This window comes from Tribolium castaneum, chromosome 9 (assembly GCF_031307605.1).
Source record: "Tribolium castaneum strain GA2 chromosome 9, icTriCast1.1, whole genome shotgun sequence".
Taxonomy (NCBI): domain Eukaryota; kingdom Metazoa; phylum Arthropoda; class Insecta; order Coleoptera; family Tenebrionidae; genus Tribolium; species Tribolium castaneum.
The window spans coordinates 12,387,319-12,403,040 of NC_087402.1; the positions used below are offsets into that span (position 1 = coordinate 12,387,319).

The window sequence follows — 15,722 nt, forward strand, 5'->3', positions numbered from 1 at the left end:
CAGACTTTGAGGTAGATTTATTGCGTACATAACTTCAGCATCACTTTATCTATGAATATGTCCAAAATGTTCACCGAAGAACATACAAAAATTATGTTGGAATCTTATTTCCAACATCGGGTTAACTAAATCAAAATGATATAAGTATTTTTGTTTTAGACTTTGACCGAACTGGAAATTTAAATCAAAGGGATGGGTGATCAAAACTCAAGTTGATGTTTCAACATTTATTAAAGCTTAAAAATTGAATTTTTTAATGTAGGTGCGGACCTCGAAATGTCTTGAACATTTGAGAGAGTACCACAATCATTACATTTCGGTATTCTTTCAAAAAGACAATTTGTACTTTGTATGCACACAAGAAAAGCTCCAATCTAAACGTGTCTGTGTATAATAATAAAATTATATTTGGTACAAAAACAATTTGCGTCACACTGATTTTTAAATACAGCGTGTGTCAAACCTCTGTAGTACACACGACAACAACTCTGTCACTTAAATAAAATTAGTACTTAATGTATTTTCAGTTTGATACTTGTGTTTCGTCCATTTTCGCTGTATCGGTGACTGTTATTTCGGTCAGGTCACTTCCAACACAATCAGCTCTTGTTTCGGACACTGTTTTAATAACACCATCTACTAGATTATCAGCGTACTGTTGCAATTCCGTGTTGACGTTGTCTTTTTTGCGTTGGTTGATCGGCAGTGGAAGAGAAGATGGCCGGGTTTGTTTGTGAAAGGGAAAAACTTTTGCAGCTTCCCCCTGTTGATATTTTTAGTATTAGCTAAAGTCCTCCATTCCGTTAGACAGTTTTTTGACAATGACAGTAGGTTTTTGACGTTGGAATAAAGCTAGAAATTGTATTTTTTCGCAAAAAAATTCTCAATTAATATAAATTCTAACACATACACAAGTTTTCGTTTTAATAAAATAACACTAAGAAAATTACAATTTTGTACGATTTGTGTAGTGAAATTTTCGAAATGTTGTTGTTTGTATTTTAAAAAATACACCCCTGCATAACTTAGATGAAATGCAGTCAATAGTTCAGGTAAGTTTTTAGAGGAAGAACCTACAAGAATTTTTTGCATAATAAAAGTTTTTAACTTTATCTAAAAGGACGAATTTCTCTAATCTTAAATTTCTAAAAATTTTCACATTTTTTTTTCATAATGAAGGAAAACGACTTTCGAATTCCATTGGTCAGCAGAACATTTTGCATAAGAAAACGTGTGTTTCTCACACTTTGACTGATAGCTTAAAAACTATTACACCTACACAAAAAATTAAAACAGATTTAGGATTCTTAAATAATTTTGCATATCAAAAGGTGGAGTATTAATTGTCTGAACGTTCTTACTTTCATAAAAAAATACAAGAACACATCTGTTACTCACTATTATTTTTATCTTTACTTCTATTTTTATTTTGATAGATTAGAAAAAATAAAATCAACTATATTTTGTCTAAAATCACCAAAACTACGAATCGTAAATCAAAAATTGAAATAGATTTAGAATCCTCAAACATTTCTACGTTAAAAAGGCATACATTTGGCATAAAATTTTATTTAATGTTACCTTAATGATTCTTTTTATTAGTATATAAACAAATAAAAATTTTGACCAAGTTGTTTCATTCGAATTATTTTCGCAATTTTGAATCAATTGCGACAAAATTTTGTTCAGAAATAGATAACTAGCAAAATGAGCTACAAGTCGTTTTAGAAAGTATGTAAAAAAAATTGACCAAGTTGTTTTATTCTAATTATATGCACATTTTTGACTCAATTGCCACAAAATTTTGCTAACAAAAAAAAAATTAATAAAAAGAGCTACAGGTTATTTTAGATTTTTTTAACTTATTAAAGTTAGTACACACAGGCAAAATTATCGCAATACTTAAATTACAAAATTTTGGGGCTTAAGAGTTCTAAAAAAGTACTGAAATTGATAATATAAGATAGTAGCATCCTCAAGTAACTTCGACGGCTATGAGTTTTTTAAAAACGAGTGGTGCAGATTCATGGCTAACTAATTAAATGTCAAATTATCAAAATCACAGCAGGCCACGTAGAAGGAAGATAGTTATCCCGGCTCGAGGAGGTAATACTAGAACTTAATGATTGCCTCCAAATGCCAAAGTTGCCTCAGTAGACCTTATTCAAGCCAAAAAACATCCCAATGAAATTCACTTTTTGGCTTTTTTTTTGATAATCAATAAGCTGTAGTTTAATTGTTGATGTTACAGATGTGAGTTTAGTTTAATTTAACGTTAGAGGCGTTTGCAACTTAAAAAACAACTTTGTCTTACGCTTGATACAATAATGAAAACCGTTACTCTGTATCTGCTCTCTAACTCAAGTTATTTCGATTTAAATTTGAAATTATGACGTCGTAACCGTCTCATCGACCATTTGGTTCAATATTAAGATCAAATGGTTTATGACTTTTAAGTGACACTGTCAGAGTTTATCAAAATTTTTCAGATGTATTCGCGAAGTTCAAGACAGAAATTAGTCGAAAAAGTAGTTAACTCTTTATTTTGTGAAAGATGTGTGAAAAATGTAAAATATCTGTCAAGTTTTTGGCTTCAGTGATAAGAGGATTCTATGATGAGAGACGGTTTTTACGTCACGATTTCTTCCTTTCGAAGTGATTATCTCGCTTACTTATTGCAGAAAATTTTGAAAAGAACCTAATAATATAGTATGAAACATATTTTCAATTTCCTTAAAACATAAAATACGTAAAATAAGTTGCCAATGCCTTTAATTAATTAATTAATTAATTAATTAGTTAATTAATTAATTTTTCATTAATTTTTATTATTGAAGCAGTAAAAAATAAATTTTCTCATGTGATGTGATATTTTTGTCGGTGAGTGTATTTAATTTTTTTTTCAATACCTCCAAAACCAAATAAACGAATCGACATCATCAGAATCCTCACATAATTTTCCGCAAGAAAAAACATTTGAATTGGTTTCGTTCTCCACTTTGTCAAAAACAATTTTTACGTCAAGAATTTGCTGTCATTGTCAAAAAAAATGACGACAAAATATTCGACTAAAACACAATACAACGTTTTATCCACAATCACCATATTAACAAAATGGAATTAATCGAAGTTAATTAAAAATATTTGTATTCGTAAAATGAATTTTGGCAGGCTTTGTCTGCTAGTTATAATTACTAGTTGTTTTGGCAAAAGTGGGATAAAGTTACTTTTTATACTATGCGTTTATTAACTTCTATCAGTAGGAGTCGTTTATGGCTCATTAAAGTACAGTGTACTTTAATGAATTTAGGGATATTTCATTTTCAAGAGATTCATCAATAATGCGTGGAATACACGTACGATCGATTTAATCATCATTTCTTCTTTATTATTTATTACCGGTACCAACTGACACAAAATTACTTGTTTTATAAGGGTTTTGGTGCAGCCGTAGGCGAGTTGAAATTCGTGCTCCAAATCAACCCTTATAAAACTTGTTCTTTAATATGCTATTATTCCACTGGTGGATAATAGGTCACTTTATATGCTTCATAAGTGTGGATAAAACTCCAATTATAATGTGATTGTGGATAATAAATATTAATGAAAGAACTTTTCCTTCACCCGCCCTTATATGTTTTAATTATGATGAATAAGTAAGTCTCTCATTGTCACCCGACATTGAGATAGAGATGGGAGTGGATGAAGGTACACTTCCTTATTAAAAAAAATAGTATATTATACACTAATGTGGCAAATACTATTATTATTATATGCGAGGCCGATAAATCTCTTCGCCACCGTGGTGTATTTGTTCCACTACTAGCTGTGAAGTTAACAATTATTGCGACTCCAACATCTTCAACTTTTGTGGCTTTATCAACCTCATCTTCACCGCTAACAGTTCCACCTAATGATATCAATTACTCTACATAATACGGTTATCAATTTACTAACCACAGCTCTAACTAACACATCGGGTGCAACAAACGCTATATATATATATAGACAGAAAAAAAAAGGATAATAATAATTGTATATAGAAGAAATCATAAAACTTTTATGGTAGATAACCAACTTTTAGTTTCGGGCGATAGTTGATGGATTTCATTGAAGCCTCCTTGAAAACTTGTAATTTGGCATTTTTCAACAAGATGTTGAACAGTTTCTTCCACTTGGCCACACTGGCAATGTGGATTTTCTGTAGCCTTCTATTTAAAGAACATTGATTTACATCTAGCTATGACTTACCACAATTGCATTGGGAAACAAAAATTTGTGTTCATTGTTTAAATAAAGTTCTGTTTTTTCGATAGTCCTCTAAAATAATAAAAGCTCCTGCATTCCGCCATGTTGTAGTTACGAGGTTTCATCACTCATTGGTGAAGCGCAAATTTTAAACTAATGGCGATTTGATACAAATAAATTTATCGTGTTAGGTAATTTCAAGCAGCAAATACGTTAAAGACAATCTCCTGGCTACACAAAATTACGTTGCACAAGTTTTTGTTATACAACTATCCCTGGATTCACAAAAAATTTGTTTAACCTAGGTTAACAATAGAAACAATTATTAACCACTTAACCACTAATAGAGGAATTCAACTTCTCAGCTGGCTAGGAGCCACAATAATTGTCAACTTCATAGCTAGTAGTGGAAAAACAATATTATTATTTGAAACACTTACTTGTGGCGTATGTACAGCCACAATTTCAGTTTGAGTCGCAATTCCATTGGGATTAATTGAAGTCGTTTGACTAAAAACAGTCATAACTTTGACAATATCTTGCATTGAACTTTGTAATTGTTGAATCTGAAATAAATAAAAATCAAACAAAGAACACTTACAAAATAACACGCTTACTTGATTTTGCAAAACAGTACACGTTTTGGCCAACTCTTTTACAACTTCTACATTATCTGTCGATAAATTTGTCATATTGGCAGTACTTGATTGACCACTATTTGGTTGTAAAGCTGACATTTGCTTCCAGAGGGCGCTTATTGCTTCAGTTTGTAACATTTGAATTTTTCGTTCACTTTCTAATGCAGCTTTAGTTGTTTCCATATCGTCAGTCAATTGTCTATAATTAGGAAAATAATAACCAGTAACTACAGGAACATTCGCATTTATGCAGCAATATATGAACCTCAAAAATGATGCCTATTTAAATAATAACAGAACATTATTATTATAATCACTTTTTTATTATATTTAAATTTTAATTATAGCATAATTTTTGCGGTCCAATCAAAGACGGCCGTATAAATACGAATAGTCCTGTATGCAATATGTTTCACTTACTGTATGTATTGATTTGCTCTTTGTGTTTGTAATGTTCGAAAAATTTCTTGTACTTCCTTGTTTCTGTTTCGGGTAAAGTATCCTCGCCACATTTTTTGTATAAAAACAGCTGCTTGTTCAACTCGGTCTTCGCTGTTGCAATTATTTAAAATTTCGGCGTCTTTTTGATTCATTATTCGTTTTTCTTCGGCTCTTATTTGAATTTTTTGCAATTTTGAAACAAATACTTCCGACTCGTCATCACTACTTAGAGACTTTCGCAAAATTGAAGTCTTACTGAAAAGAAATATCGTTTAAGTGGATTGTTTCCCACGGATTCTTGCTAAATTATTATTATTATTATTTTAAAACACTTATTCTCTTTAATTTGATATCTCACTTTTTAATTTATGCAGAAATATGTTTTCAATTTGTTCAATTAATCTAAAAAAAGTTTGAATGAACACTACTTTAATGTAAAATACAAAAAATGGTTCGGAATATTTTGTTCAATTTAGCTTATTTTTTATATTTTCAGAATTGACCATTGTTTTAATAAAAACTTGACTTATTAAAGAGTTTAAAAAATGGCTCAATTTATGTAAAATGAGTTATTTTGGCCCGATTCATTAAATTTGACTGTTTAAAAAATTTGCTTTTTACTGAATTTAATTGATACGGAAGATTGCAACAAAAAAACTTCAAAAAATTGTTTATTAGGAAGATATTAGTTTCTTTGGTACAAACATATATTAGGTATTTCAAAACTATAAAAATGCCAACATTTTACTAAATTATTTTTTTAAATAAGGTTGATAAAAATGTAAAAAAGTTATTAATAGCTTTGTTGGCGGTAGCAGTTCATCTGAGAGCGTTCGCTGTGAAAAAAATCCCGAACTTTAAGTAATAGTCCGGTGTTTGTGGTAGAGAATCTTTTGTTTCGAATCGGTTCAGAACCTCGGACTCTACGTAGAATTTTCAGTTCTAGACTTGCGTATTTGACGAAAGCAGTTACTCTCGTATCTCGGAGCTTTTTGAGGTTGGAAATGAGTTTGAATCACAATAAAGAAATAATCTTTTTTTACTACCGGTATTAATTTAATACCTTACTAAATTGAAATTATTTGTAAAATAATTAACGTTTTATAATTTGAAAAAATGGATTGTTTTCTATAATTTGTACCTTATGGTGTGAAGGTTTTTCGGATAACTCATTCTTAACTTTTGGATAATTTTTGATGGCTTGTTAGTTTTTGAAACATTTACTGTGTACTTGATAACGATAAATTATCGTTCGCGGTGGACGAAAATCCGTAACTGTTTCTGAACCGCACATGCGCTTTATATAAATCCTGGACTAGTTCAGGATTAGTTCTGAAAATCGTCCGCGAACAAAGCTAATGAATGTATAAGTTGCATTAGCTGTTATTTTCTTGAAGTGCATGAATAATTTAAAACAGCTAATTTTGAGAGAAAATGCGACGTTGGCGTATTAATAGCTTTGAAACAGCTAATATGTAACAGGTTCAACTTTTAGTAAAATTAATGTTTAAAAAATCATTAAAGTTGAAAAAAAAAATAAAAATAAAATCTAAAAGCATTTGGTGTCGATACAAAATACTGACGTTAAAAATAACATTATTGTTACAAGTAAACACTTCTATTAACTTCTTTGCAATTTGCAAATTTTTTGAAACAGTATTTTTTAGAAAAAAATTTTTTGAACGCATGTGCTTTATTTTTAAAACCGGACCATAAACACACATTCTATACCGCCAGGTGATAAAAACCACCTGTATTTATTTCATTTAAACAGAGCACTAAAGAAATAAACAATTAGGAACGATTTTTTCTTGAATACGTTATAGAACTTTTTAATTTTCGAATTATTTTTTTAGACAGCAATTTTTTTAATACTACAATGATCATTATATATTATATTATAATATTATATTATACCAAATTAAGGTTTTAATTTGGTTAAATTTTTGTTGTAATTTTCATATCAGAAGTATTTTGTTTAAATTTTTTTCTCACTTACTTGGCATTATTTTCATGATTCATTGCTTTCCTTGCTCTAGCAGGCGAAGGTGAACTGCTCTTTCCTCCATCATTAGCTTGTGGTTTATTCTTGTTTTGTAAATTTCGACCAAGTTTAGGTGATCGCACAGCTTGAGGTAATTTTTTATTATTGACTGAAGTTAAGACAGTTTTACCAAGAATTGGAGCTGGACGGTAATCTGGACTCATTAGAGATTCTGGTACTGGAACCATCTTTGAAAGAGCTTGAAGGGGACTATTAACAGGCTCATCATCTATTCAACCAATAAAAAAAATTGTCAAATATTGTAATAAAAAACGTTAGTAAGAACTACCTAAACGTTTTTCGCTTGGTGTTTTTGACGGAGTAACACTTTGCCTTAAAATTGTTGGATCTAAACTTTGACTCATAATATTTGAATTTTCCATAACGTTTGCATTTCCATAACAGCTTGAAGACATGCGATCTGGTGATTTTAACTTAGCAGTAGCTCGAGCAGCTGAAACGAATTCATAAAAAAAAATTTGAATGAAACTTGTTTTGAAACTGTGTTTTGGAACACATAATTCAAAAAAAAAAACTAACAATAAATAGTTTTCCATACCTTCCCACATATTATCGTTAATTCTAACTTCACCAAAGAAATTTTTAAATTTTCAATTTAATTTTTTCGTTTTTTCAAAATTGGGGGAACAAAAAAATACTTACAATTTAACCTTGGCGAATGTTTCGCTCCATGCAACTTTTTCCTTGTCAGAGGTGAAGGATTTGAAGATCCTAAAATCATAAATCAAAAAACATGTCAATTTAATGTAAATACAACAAAATCACACCAGTAGATTGTTCCCTTAATTGTTGTTGGTGATGTTGTGCTTTACTCAAAATTAAACGTAGTTTTCGATCCTCTTCTGTTTCAAGAGCTTCACCAGTGAGTGGACAAACGCTTGCTAAATACTGAACAAGATCTTTTTGATCGCCAACTCGAAAATGACGACCCCTACCTTGTGAATACAACCACTCAGCTCTTAAACTAAAAATAAAATAACTATGTGTCAGAAAACAATTGACTATAATAATTTTCGTTGTCAATTTGCTGTATTTAAATAATTAAACAACTAAGAGCCGGTTTACAGAAGATTTTAATTGCAATTAAATTTTAATCGCGATTAACTTGACATTTGTCAATGCATTTCAAATGGCAACTTAATTCGAATTAGTTTAATTTTGAATTAAATCTTAATTTCGCTTTCTGTAAACCGGCACTAAATATTTAAAAGCTAAAAACAAATTTACTGCAAAAGTTTTATTGAAAATGAAAATTTGAAAACTTTAGCAAAAACTGTCAATTACTATGAAATGAAAATTCGAAAACTCTAGAAAAAAACTGTCAATTATTATAATTACATTTATTTTTACTGGAGTAAAACAAAAACTTTTTTACACAAAAAATCTAAATTTACTCCTAATTTACTCCAAAAAAGGGAAAGGTTATTTCGAAAAAAGCAAAGCAACTATCCACAAAATTTCGCCTAAAATAGTGTTGTTTATGCAAATTTAAAGTGTTTAAAGACGTTTTTAAAGTGAAAAGAACGTTTCTATACATTTGATCAAAGTTGATGATATACAGAGTGTATCAGAAATATGTGTGTTAATTTCACCACGTAACAAAACTCATCAAATACAACTTTTCTATATAACATTTTGCAAAATTCTTATTTATAATTTTCACTGTTTTTCTCCTTTCTTTTGTGAAAACGAGTCGGTTAGTGTTTAATAATTAGTTTGTATTCATAGCAACAATTTTTATTGTTGTTTTAAATTGTACAAATTGTCCGTTTCTATAACAAAAATATAGATCGGTTCTTTTATTTTTGTACAACATTGGCCCGAATTCTTATCTCATCATTAAGGATGTGATTAGCTAAATACGCTATTAAACTAAACATAAAACGATATAGATTTATGTAAATCTAATGTTGTAGAAAGAGATGCAAACGTTGCCATGGAAGTTAGAGACGTTATTAAATTTAATAATGGGATAAGAATTCGGGCTATTATGTTCTCTTTTCGAAATTTTAAGTAAATTTGCGATTTTTTATTGAAAAATTACAAATAGAAAAGATGTTTTATTTATTGAGCTCTGTTACCTCTTAAAATTAAGACAAGTATTTCTGATACACCCTGTACATATTAGCTTTTTGATGCTCTTTTAAGATCCTCTTAAAGTATTCCAAAAAAACTTCAAAAATTGATCAAAATTCCCAAAAATTTTCCTTCACTATATTAGTGGATATCAATATTATTTTAGCTTGTTTTGTTCATTTATTTTGTAAGGTCTTCTTAAAATAAGCTCAAAAATCACAAAAATAAATCAAAACTCCGAAAAATTTCTCTAGAATTGACAAATGTCATTACATTAGGTCAAAATCAATGTTAATTTATATTGTTTTGCTTATTTATTTTTTCCACGACACTAATTGAAATTTGACAATTTTAAAAACCATTTGTTTTTTTGTCCCAAGACAAATGGGCCCGGCAACGGCGTCCATTCCAGATGCCGGCACCGGTGTTATTAGCTTAAAATGCTTTTTAAACGACTCTCTAAAATACTTATTTATTTCAGGAATTAGGTATTATTCTTATTGCTAGTTCAACTATGTAGGTGGTATACCTAAAGCATTCTTTTGATGAAAGTTAAATTATTTTTGCTTTTTTGTATCATTTTTTAAAGCTGCTCTGCGTGTATGTACATACAGCGTGTTCGATAAATGGACCGCCATCGCTTCACTGCAAACTCACACGAGTCAGAAAAGTATTATTCTGCATTTACATTTTTCTTTTTATCATGCTGCGAAAAACTAGAGAAACTTTAAAAACGGCCAATCAGGGAACACGTTTTATTATCACTCTTTTTGATGTATCATCAAGTAGTCCATTTGCACAAAAAGAAAAAACTGTCACATCTGACAATAACTTTCAATTATTATTCAGTGACGTCCAATTATGTAATAATTTCGGTATCAAAAGGAATTTGTGATTAAATAAACTTCAAGTACAAGCTACTTAAATTTGTATAAGAAATGCTCAATTGCTCAATCAGGTGACCATCTTGCTGTATATTCACAAACGGACTCGTCTTAGCAATGACGTTCTAACATTTTCGTACAGATCACAATTATTTCATCGGCAAAGAATAGGACCAACAGCTTTCATTTCAATGAGCTTGTCCCAGACGATAGCATTAAATGCTGCAAATCTACCCCTAACTACAGTCATTGGTCAAAATTTTAGAATTTTCAAATTTTCGGATGCGACGAACAAGATTAGCAAATACACAGCAACAAGGAATATGGCGATCTGGAAATCTTGCTTCGTACAAACTAATTGCAGTTCTAGCTTTTTGAAAATGCAAATCTTCTATTTTCCCAACTTTAATGTCTAAAACAAACCAAACAAACGAACACCACTGTAATCAATTAATGAAACTTGTCACATTGACAGTAGCTATCACTTTTTTTCTCAGAGCACTCGGATTACTGATTTCAACCACTTTGTCTTTTTGGACAAATTTGAAAGACTATTGTTCGAAGAAGCAAGATGGGAAAAATTGAACACTTGCTTTTGAATCCTGGTGGTTACCTTTACCACTTCTCAAGTGATGGCACTCCAATTATCGAATACGCTGTATACATACATTGTAGTCTAAATTTCCTGGAATGACGGTATTGGGTCAAATTAATTTAGATTATAATTCGTGTAGCAATACTGAACTAAAGTCGTTTCAATTTCTTTATCACGATTTGATTTATAAATTTTGTGAACAATCAAATTCCAAATATTCGTTTAAGAACATTCCATTGTTTAATAAAAGTCTTTTTGTGTAACACCATCATAAGTGCCAGTGTTTTTTTTTAATCATGGGTTTCCTGCCTTTTTTATTTAAACAAAGTCTAACACCTCCCTCGGGGACTTTTGATATTTGTTTACGCACGTCTAAAGACAGCGTTTTACAAAAATTTCCAACTCTCTAGGCATTTTTGTCTAATTACAATTACAATTACAAATTACAATTGTTATTTTGGCTTCATTTGTTAATTTATTTTGTAAGACGCTCTAAAGTACTCTTAGAAATCACAAAAATAAACCGAGATTCCAAAAAAATTCACTGAAACTAACAAAGAATCATTATGATAGATTAAAATCGTGACGTCATTTTGTTTTTTATATAGGCTTATTCTTGAACATTTCGCCTCAGTTTTTTTTTACCAGATTTTGATAAACATTTTCTGAAAAATTTCGCTGAGGCTGGAATAAAAACACTAATAATAAGTTCATTAATCGGACCAAAATTGATTTTGCTTAAATCTGGCTAATAAACTATTAAATTATGTCTACATTATTTACATAAATACATTATTCTTGTGTTTTTTTGAAAGCTTTAAAATGTTTTTAACCATTCATTCCGTAAAATTCGTAAATTTTTATCAAAAATATTCATTAGATCGCGTGTCAAGTTTTTTTTTTTGTAATATAAACAATACAAAGTAAAGTTTTTTTTTAATTGTGATACAACTAATAAAATTATATTGAAATTGTCGTTATTTTAGGTTATTTTAGCTTTATTTCGCTCGACTCATTTTATTTTTGAACCAGACTCAAAATCTTATCAAAACGTAGAACAAATATTAATTAATCATAAAACTGATGTTACTTTGCTTGTTTCACTCGATTTAGCTTGTTTCTGAGCACAAACTTGGATAACAATAATACGTTTATTAACTCTTTCAAGCTTATTTTAAGACAAAATCTTAATTTTCATGCACTAACAAACCAGAACATTACCAAATAAAGTCTAAAATTACAATCTTTTTGACTTTTTTTTGAGCGTTTTTTCAGCGAAAAATGTGATGAACACTTTAAACAAAAAATATCTTTAACTTATACTACTGAAAATATTTAAATCAAGTCTAACAATTTGGTGCTTTTTTTAGATGGCAAGTGTAATTTTTAGATGCATCAGCGTAAGATAAACAACTAAGAATAAAATTGTTTCAATCAGAATCTCGAAATTTTAAAGAGATTTAGAAGTCAATAAAACCTCTTTCGATTTTTAATGTTTTTTTTTACTTTTTTTTATTAAAACTGTGATTATTTGTAAATAATTAAAGGTTGCAAACATAATAGACCATCATATGTCAAAAAGTGGCTTGCTGCAAGTTTTTACCTTTCAATAGCATCCACTACATAACCATCAATTGTTTTAATGTTCAAACACCAGTTGATCACAAACGGACGGTAATCAAATCCACTGGATTAAGTTAAGAAATTGAATAAACAATAAAAATGAGCAAACAAAATATAAGCAATGTCACAAAGGATACATGTTAGTGTTGCCAAAGTTAACACAAGGGTTATTAGCGATGGAAATATTTTGTAGATTAACAAGATGAACAAGCTGAGAAATTTCATTCAAATCCTCAATGTTATTATTAGCCAAAGTCAGGGTTATTAAACTAGTAGGCAGGAAACGATCACTCTGTCTAAGATGATTAATTTTGTTATTGTGTAGAAAAAGCTCCTAAAATCAAACAATCACAACAAAATTTCCCGAAAGAGGGCGCTAGGTTCAACAATTAGCATGGTTACATGTATCTGATCACCATGCTAACGAGAGAAGATGGCGCCAAAAGAAAATTTCACACAGAGACAAGGTAATATAAATTTACAATACTTTCTGAAACAACAGCAAATCGAATAGATTTTTTAAATACATTTTATACGCTTTCTCAAAACTATAAAAACGCCAACGTCGCATTTTCTCTCAAAATTAGTTATTATAGATTATTTATAGTAGAATTTTGCAACAGCGCATTTGCATTTTTTGAATGAAATGGAGCACAAATTGAGAGTTTCTCAAAGTGTGTCGTTGGGATTTAGTTTAACACAGAATTCTTTTTCTTATACAGAAACTTTCAATTTGTACTTCATTTTTCTCTCCAAAAAATACAAATGCGCGGTTGCAATTTTACTATGAGCCGAAATGGAATACACACGGTGATTCAAAAGTCTCGAATCGTCTCTTGGGCAGCTATAAAAAACATCAGAGTCAAAGTTCCTATGGCAAAAAATTGTGTGAACCTTTTTTCACGCTATATATCGTAGCTTTCCAAAGTTAGGTTTTTAGATTTGAGGTTTTCAGGTCAAATTGTTTTTAATTTATTTAGCGAAAACGACAAATCATGCAATCATTAAACGGACATCTGTTAAAAAATCACCAATCAGCGATATTCCAATCATTTAATACACGTAAATTTGGCAAATTATATAATAATTTAAATCTGACATGACTAAAAACAAAAGAACAACAATTAAAATAGCTGCTAAGGAAAACAAATACAAAAATATATTAAAAATTAAATGGCAAGTTGCTTGGAAAAAATGGACTTTCTTTACTGAACGACGCATATCACCATACGAGAGTTGGTTGGATACGTTTGAATCACGCTGTAAGTATAGCAAAAATAATTTCATTATTGTATTGTCTTCCCATTTATGAAATTCTTCAGTTAGATGATTTAGAAGTACGATGAGTTTAACATTCAACGCTGAATGTTTTTTTTAACCTTTCTTTCCTCCTGTTAATTTTAACTGTTCGTATTTTTTAAATTTGAACATAAGGCCACTGAAAAATAAGTACACACCAGTTGATAAGAAGGGCAGTATGTACCTCTTGTTGCTTATCTAGAGTGAGAAAGCTGCCAGTCTATCTTACCTTATCTCTGCACCGCACGAAATTTCCCGAAAGAGGGTGCCACGTTCTACAATTATCATGGTTACGATACGGTAACCATGGTAACAACACAATATGGCGCCACATTTAAGAGAAACTCAATTATCAAGCAAGCTATGAACTAACCTTTAAATCTTTCAAGAATGCTAAATCATTGATGTGCGTAATGTTATTCTCCGACAAATCTAAATGCTCTAAATTCGTGTTAGTATTGAGATGTTCAATAGTTTTTATACTATTCCCAGCCAAGCAAAGCCACTTTAAATTAACCAGATCCTTGAGCCCCTCGATTGTGAGTATTCCGTTATGAGCGAGATTCAAAGTGTGCAGAGAATGGAGGCGACATACGCCATACATGCGCAACAATTGATTGCGCACTGCTGACAGCTACAAGGGGGCCCTTAAAACGTCGCGCACTTAAAGCTACAATTTTACCTTCTGTAGCCGAAACAACGAGTCGATGTTATCCAAACGTTGCAGTTCGTTATCGTCGAGTATCAATGTTGTTATCACTTGCGATTCCTGAGGCGAGAATTTGGCGAGTTTTTTGAGCTTCTTGTTCGACAAATCTGATATTTCCTCTGAAACGGCAAATCACATTGAAAATTCACTACAAATCCATTTACTTACCCATTTATATTTAACTTATACGCATTTTTTTATTTGCTAAATATTATTGACAGGTAGGTGATGGCGCTAATAGAAGGACGGCGATGATCAGCTGATTATTAAATTGTTCCACATTTTAAAATTGTGAGCAGGAATCGTTGTGTTCCTTTCACTTATAGAAGTTTAACTTATTGGTTAGAAAATGTAAGTGCATGTGTTGGATTATATTCCATATAAACAATAACGATCACGTCCTATGGTTAACTTAATTAAAAACGTTCAAGTCTAAAGCCTGTCATCGTCAGAAAAATCAATAACAGTTCAGCCTGCTTTGGTTGATTTCGCTCGATTTGAGAAACATTCCGTCAAAAATAAGTCAAAAATTATATGTTTGCTAAGATGATGCTCTGTTACCTTTTTAAGCCCGTTTGTGAACTAGGATTTCAAGTTTCTTTTAGGACACTGCTGGAATAGACAGACATTCAAAAAAATTTCAGATTAGTTGAATATTACTTTACTTTTAGTTTTGCAAAGATTGTGTTTTTTAATGTTAAAGCACGTTTTTGAAGTTATAGCTACATCTGTTTTTATATGAATGCGGTATCGTAGTAGGTATTAAAAGATTGCCGCTTCTTTCCAGAAAAAACGAACAATGCTCGTATATGATAACATTGGTCAAATTGGTTTTACTGATTGCCTGAGTAGATAAAAATTTGTACTTTTCAGAAATTTCTTAAAAATAAAATAATTAAATGCAGAAAATTTAAATTCCAAAACCACATGAGATCCTGCACTCTTTTATATACAGTCCGTATAATACATTATTTTGGACAGAATTTGTTAGAATTCACAAAAGGATTATAAAATTGGATCTAAACAATTTCAAGCTGGTTCATTCGTTTTGTGAAGAAAAGACTATTTTATTTATTTTTGGTTTACTTGTTCAAAATTTTTAAAAATAATTCGTCAGAGATGGTGCCGTTTAAATTAAATTCTC

At 30.3% G+C, this 15,722-nt stretch overlaps 1 protein-coding gene and 1 long non-coding RNA gene across 4 annotated transcripts; both read right to left on the reverse strand.

Moving 5' to 3' along the window:
• Positions 1-212: 212 nt before the first annotated feature.
• On the reverse strand, positions 213-14,940 carry Cep97 (Centrosomal protein 97kDa). 3 transcript variants are annotated; one of them, XM_064359108.1, is made up of 14 exons: positions 14,842-14,940; positions 14,747-14,775; positions 14,552-14,697; positions 14,243-14,503; positions 12,708-12,904; positions 12,551-12,634; positions 8,160-8,356; positions 8,035-8,103; positions 7,661-7,825; positions 7,327-7,600; positions 5,307-5,582; positions 4,866-5,085; positions 4,689-4,814; positions 213-763 (listed from the first exon to the last, which is right to left on the reverse strand). In XM_064359108.1, exons 2-14 carry the CDS (start codon positions 14,748-14,750, stop codon positions 524-526), a joined length of 2,259 nt encoding a protein of 752 aa, XP_064215178.1. In that variant the 5' UTR covers positions 14,751-14,775; positions 14,842-14,940; the 3' UTR covers positions 213-523. The 3 variants fall into 3 exon arrangements, with proteins under 3 accessions (XP_064215178.1, XP_968521.2, XP_015835115.2); XM_963428.4 differs by having other exon boundaries at positions 14,747-14,913; XM_015979629.2 differs by lacking the exon at positions 14,243-14,503 and having other exon boundaries at positions 14,747-14,908.
• LOC107397863 (uncharacterized) lies at positions 3,055-4,682 on the reverse strand. Its single transcript, XR_001574888.2, has 2 exons — positions 4,252-4,682; positions 3,055-4,201 (listed from the first exon to the last, which is right to left on the reverse strand). It is a non-coding gene; the product is annotated as an uncharacterized LOC107397863 (long non-coding RNA).
• Positions 14,941-15,722: the final 782 nt, after the last annotated feature.